The 6,000-nt window shown below is 52.8% G+C and overlaps 1 protein-coding gene across 2 annotated transcripts in view; it reads left to right on the top strand.

Moving 5' to 3' along the window:
• Positions 1-1,644: 1,644 nt before the first annotated feature.
• PTGFRN (prostaglandin F2 receptor inhibitor) overlaps positions 1,645-6,000 on the top strand; it is a 66,836-nt gene continuing 62,480 nt past the window's right edge. For both annotated transcript variants that reach the window (XM_051780263.1, XM_051780262.1), the window contains exon 1: positions 1,645-1,894. In XM_051780263.1, coding sequence (XP_051636223.1) covers positions 1,831-1,894 — 64 coding nt within the window. In that variant the 5' untranslated portion in view covers positions 1,645-1,830. The remainder of the gene's footprint in view (positions 1,895-6,000) is intronic.

Below are 6,000 nucleotides of genomic sequence, written 5' to 3'. Positions count from 1 at the left end.
GGGACATATCTTGGTTTACAGAAGTGACATTTTCCAGTGAATAAAAAATGTGTTTGAATGTTGGCCAAAGAAAGAGGTAGAGTGGAATGACTGGAAACAGGCAGCAAAAACAAGCAGGGATATGAGGGTATTGTAAACACAGGTGAAGACAGCCTTGTTTTGTTTGGACAGCCTCTTCTCAGCCACACTTGTGGATTCAGCCCCGTTTGCGGTCTGGGAGCTCAGAGAACTTCAGCGTGGACAGGACCAAGTGTCCCCCAGGCACCTCGTGGCTACAGCTCTGCAGAGAGATCTACTGTGTGCAGGAGCTCAGGTAACTGTGGTTGGAGGGGGAAAGTTCTCTTCATCAAACAGGGGTCTTGTTCCATTCCTATCAGACAACACTCTCTCTACTGTATAGCTTAACAGAAAGAATAACAAAGTCCAACCTAAAATCCAGTGTGATTATCATGCTCAGTTAAGAACATAGCACACACTTCCTGCTAGTGGGAGCAAACAACCTCGCCCAAGCTAAGGCATGCTCAAGACCAAGGTGCGTTGGAGACGCCAGAATAAAGCCTAAACCAGCCATTTTGTGTGGGAGCAGCTGCCCAAAACCAGCATAGGCTCCAGAGATGCCCCACACTGGGAAATGCGTAACAGGCACCCACCTCCAGCAGGGAGCCCAGGCAACAAACAACAGAACGTGCCCAACGTGGCGAGGGGACTGAAAACAGCAGAAAACTGTCCAAGTTACCAGAGAGCCGCCCAGCACCTCAGCTCTCTTTGTTTTTGCAAACAGGAAATTAAATCCCCCAGCAAACAAAAATCTCTTGAGCAGCCTGGGAAGGAAGGCGGTGGAGTGGTGGCACGAATAGCAGTGGCACGAATATCAGGCTGCAGCATGCCCTTATTGAGTTAACTGGGGAAAGAAGGGGGCAAGAAGGCGAATCTCAAAACAGGGCAGCGCTGCTTGTGGGGCCGCCTGGCACCGGTGGGGAGCAAACGGTGCCTGCGCTCTCCCTCTCCTGACCCAGGCCATGAGCTCCGGGGTCCGTGAGGGAGCACGGGCAGGCCCGTGGAAGGGCAGGGGACACGAGTGGGCCCGCCTGGCAGTGGGCTTTAAGGCCACACGTTCGGGGATGGGCAGGGGCATGAGCAGACCCTGCCGGTCGGGCTGTGCCCAAGGTGTGAGGGAGCCCTCGGGGGCGGGGGGGTCTGCAGGGCAGCAGGAGCCCCCAGCTGGGGCTGTGTGGGGGCACAGGGGCAGCAATGACTCCTCCATGCGTGTGGTGGTTCTCCGTGCAGGAACCTCGTGCCTCCGTGAGGACAGGGGGCACCTCCCGACCGCCGCACTGGGATCGCGAACACGAGCGTCCCCCACCCCACTGAGGCGGCCCCACGGCCGCGGCTGGAGCGAGGGACTAAACAGCGCCCCAGCGCCAAGGGCCGTTCCCGGAGGGACACCCTCGGGCGAAGCCTCTTCCCGCCCGGGCGCCGGGGCTTTCCCGGGGCCACGTGTGCGCGGCGGGGGCAGCACCGCCCCGCCTGGACCGGCCCGGGGCTCGGCGGGCCCCGCTCTCCGCCCTCCCCTTTAAGGGGAGGGGGCCGGGCCGGCCGGGCCGCCCCCGCTACCTGCGGGCGGGGGCGGGCGCTGGGCAAAGTTTGTCTCTGTGGTTGGCTGCGCCGCGCGGCGTGGCCGGTCGGGGCGGGCGGGCGGCTCCGTGCGCTCGCAGGGCAGCGAGCGAGCGGCCGGCCCAGGAGCGCTGCCTCCTCCCCGGGCGAGCCCAGCGCGCCGCGCCCGCGGTCCCGCCCGAGCGCAGGGAGAGGCGCCGCGCAGCCCTCGCCAGCATGGGGCACCGCGGGGACACGGCGTCCTGCCTGCCTCTCCTCCTCCTCGTCCTGCTGCTGCTCGGTGAGCCCGGGGGTGCGCGGCCGGGGTGGGGGGGTGCGCGGGGAGCGATGGAGGGCGGCCGGGGATGGGTGGGTGCGCTGCCACCTTGGCCGCAGGTAGCGCGGGGGGTCCGGGCAGGGGCCGCCCGCCGAGTGCGGAGCCCGGCGGAGCCCGGCCGGGGCGCTGCCCTGCGCGGGGCCGGGCTGGACCGCCCGCCCGCCCGCCGGGCTGAGCCGGCCCCCGGCGCCGCAGCCCCCCCGGCCCCCGCTGCTCCGTCCGAGGGGTCGCTGCCCTTGGTGTCTCCCCGAAACTTTACGAGGCCTCCCGGCGCTGGGGAGGGGGCGTGGGGGTGCTGCCCGGCGCGGTTCGGGGCTCCCCCCGGCAGCCGGGGTCCCGCGGCGGGGGTAACGTGGCCGTGGAGCTGTGGCGGCTCCTCCGCGACCCGGTGCGTGGGCTGCGGTCCCTCGGGGAGGGAAACGGTGAAATTCCACCTGGGATGGGTGAAGGGGCTCGCTTGAGGGCCGAGCGGGGGATCCTTCTCCTCCTGTCCCGGGAGGGGCCCCCGCGCCCTCCTCCGATTCTTCGGGCTCCGGTTCTCCGGTTCTTCCCGGCGCCCTCCTCGCTTGGCTCCCGGGGTTTGCTGCCTCTGCCGGGAAGTTCTCCCGCTAGGAGATAGCGAGTGATTGTGTAGGTGATGGTTTGTGCCGTGTTCAGGTAATTGTGTAGCTGTCGTTGGTGTGACATGTGGCATTGTTCCTCACCGGTGTCAGGCAGCCTGCAGAAATAAAGACAGTAGCAGGCACTACACAAAAGGGTGAGTGGTGAGGTTTTTTTACGCCCCCCCCCCCCGTGTTATACTTTTTGCATCATTGATAACGCTGTTACAGAAGTAGCAGTGAGTTTAAGTAGAGAACCAGAAGGTTGTTGGGGTTGGCTCTGGGCAGGCAGAGGTACCTCAGTGCTGGTGAGCAAGCATGCCCCCCAAATTACTAAATGCAGTTCTTGATTCAGAGCACTTGACTAATTTCAGGTGGTAAGTGTGAGCCTCTTCCAGATTTCAGGTGGCAGGAGTAACTAATCAGTGCCCCAACCCCATGCTGCAACGTTCTTCTTTAAACAGAACTCTAATCGCTGACTTAGTTTGTGCGTGTACTTTTGACTTGGCTATGACTAATTCTTTTTCTTTTTTTTTTTTTAAAGTCTGCCAGAGGTCTTTACTCATGGTTTGGCTGTTGAATCTTTCATAGCCAGGTCTGCTGAGCTGAGAGTTACAGTTGAAAAGTCAGCTTCCTAAACCTGGGCTCATCCCAGTCTTTCCTGAGGCTGCTTGCAGGCAATAGGGGCAGAGGTTCTCTGTCTGCAAGTCAAGATCCTACCAGACATAGGTGTCCACTGTGCTTTCTCTTACTTGCATCTGAGATTAGTCATCTTGTTTATCTCTACAAGACAGGCATTCTGCCAGCTGAGGAAACAGTGAAGAACTGGAGAGCTCACCTTTAGTGTTTTTGTTTAGAAACAGAAAGGGAATAAGATTTTTTTCGAGAGAATGATTTAGTAGGACAAGCAGAAAATCAAGACTCTCAGATGCTCAAGGTCATGCAGCAAAAAGTAAAAACTATTAAGGATGACGCACAACAGGAAAGTTGTTTCCTTCTTAATTCTAGATGAAATAGAACTTAAAATGGACATGCACAGATGTATGGTCACTGTTCATGATCTGGTTTGTCTGTGTGTTCAGAGCTGCCTTTCAGGAATTGTTTCTTTTAGTAGTTGAAATGGTGCTTTTAAAATTGAAAGTGCTTTTGTGTGCAGAAAAAAACCACCTGAACTTTAGTCTTACCTGTGGTGTGTGCTATGATGTGGCTATCTTCTGATAAAATTACTTGGTGGCTTCTATGAGATATTCCAAATGTTAAGAGGTTGGGAAGGTGGTGTTTCTTTCATTCTGGATGGGAGAATTATATTTCTGTGAACCATTTCTAGCATCTCTCTAATGGAGAGAGAGGCTGGGGCTTTTTGGTAACTAGTGTGCTGCAAGTGCTGAGGAATTCTTGTACAAGGGAGGTGGAGGGAAAGAGCTGAAGCGTAGGAGAGTTCATCCCTTGCGAGTACTCAGACTTGATTGTTTCGTTCAGATGTTTACAAAATAATGCAGCAAAAGGATGCAAATGGCTGAAGTATTTGGCTGTGGTAATTGAGAATGTTTTATCATCCTTTCTTCTTGATCCAGTACAGTTATAATCTGTTTGGTAAGGAGACTGTGTATCCTGATGGTAAGGCTTTATCTAGTCTCCCTTTTCTTCCCTTCTCTGGTGTGGTTAGATCTTGAGAAGAGAGGGCAGCATGAGAGCATTTTGTGCTGCCATTGCCTCTGTTATGTGTGATTTCACTCTGCAGCCAACCTACCTAATTAACCTGTGAAATGCTCTGGAAACCAAAATATCTCTCCTAGGACAAGATAGCCAAAATGCAAAACAGGTATCTGGTGGTTACCAAGGCTCAGACTGTAAAGTAAACAACAAGTCTTCGAGCTCCTGAGTTTTTTTTCCCCTAGTTCTTGTTTGAGGTTCAAGGTAATAATTTCAATGGATCTGAAAAAGACTAGTTTTTGTTTAAGTGCAATGGGGCATGAGGAGAGCAGGTACTCAGTAGATCCTGGGGGAGAACCACTGATAATGGGTTTCCTAGAAATGGCCTTTTTCTTACTACTTTTTAGACCTCTGTGGCACTTTCTGTCCACTATGATGAAAGTCAGTTCCAGCATGCCAGAACCCCAGGAGCCATGTGTTTGAATGAATAAGAGTTGCTTCCTACATCTCCTATCTGAAATTATTTTTGTTTCTTTTCCTCAGAAGCTACAACAATTAGTCACTTGAATCAAGGTTTAATTCAAGCTTTGCAATAGAAAGCTTTTGGTAATTACTGTAAGTTGTTGTGATCGTGCACTTCAAGGAGAAGTGTGCTTTAATCTTTTCCCGCATTTGCAGCTAAAGTGGAGGCATTAGAAAATGGGAGAGCCTCGAGGTTTAGGGCAGGGAGGCAATGTAAGGATGATTGCCCACAGAGTGTTCAAGGTATATTGGAGTGGAATCTGCTTCCTGTTCCCTTGCTGGTGCCTCTCACTTGCCGGTGAGCCCAGGGCTGGCACTCATGGCCTTTGCCTGCCTGCTGTTGGAAGAAGGAAGGCTCAGATCTTCACTGGTCTTCAGAGAAGGCACTGACAGTGAGACCTGCCTAACTCTGTTGTAACTTTAGTGGTGGTTAAAAAGGCTCCCAGAGGGGAAATACCAACAAGAGTGTCCTGGTCTCAGCAGCTGCAGGGACTGCTGAGGCACTAGAAGCACGTAGTGAGCATTGGAACTGGGTTGGTGAGGCGCTGAAGGGCAGGTGGTGTTGCTGAGGAGGAAGCTCTTTCCCTGTGGTTTTGTCATGCTGATGTATTTTCTTAGTGTGTAGGCTGTGGGAATCAAAGGACTAACAGTGTAGTGAGTGTTTTTTCCTTTACATCCTGTGTTCTTTTGGGTTGACAAATGGCAGCTTAGTCACCTTTTCTGGCTCTCTTGTGTCTCTGCAGGTGCCTGTCTAGGGCTCCTTTTTAAGGAGTGTGGGTGCTTTTTCTGAAATTCTTCGACCTTGTTCTCCAGGTTTCTCGATGGCTACATTTCAGCGTAGCAACAGCTTGCTCTCTTTAGGTAGCCTCTGTTGTATTTGGCTCTAATCCCTGAACTGAGGTATAAACCTGCCTGAACAAGATTTGAAGTAAGCAGTAGGGGTCATTTAAAAATGCAGCTACATGCTTGAGTGTTCTTAAGAAATAATATATATCCACCTGTCTAGCTGTATAAACAAACATTAAGGGACATTTGAGATTTCAGCTTTCTAGTAAATGTATTTGTTGATTTGTTTTCATGTGGTTGTTTTCGTTATTTTATAGTTGCTTGTCTTCCCCCCCCCCCCCCAATCTCCACAATCCTTGTCAAACACTAACCTGCAAAACAGAAACGTATATTTTTTTTTGGTAGGGAAATGATTACATATCTCAATAAGATATTTTTAGAAAGTGAACGTTTCAGCTGTCTTGTTTTAGATGCCTTTCAGTGATATATTTTATTGTGTGTGGAGTTCTT

Source organism: Manacus candei, unplaced genomic scaffold (genome assembly GCF_025592945.1).
Source record: "Manacus candei isolate 608988 ecotype Guabito, Panama unplaced genomic scaffold, ASM2559294v1 h1tg000014l, whole genome shotgun sequence".
Taxonomy (NCBI): Eukaryota; Metazoa; Chordata; class Aves; order Passeriformes; family Pipridae; genus Manacus; species Manacus candei.
Note: the sequence above shows the minus strand (reverse complement) of the source record. Positions and strands in the feature narration are given on the sequence as shown.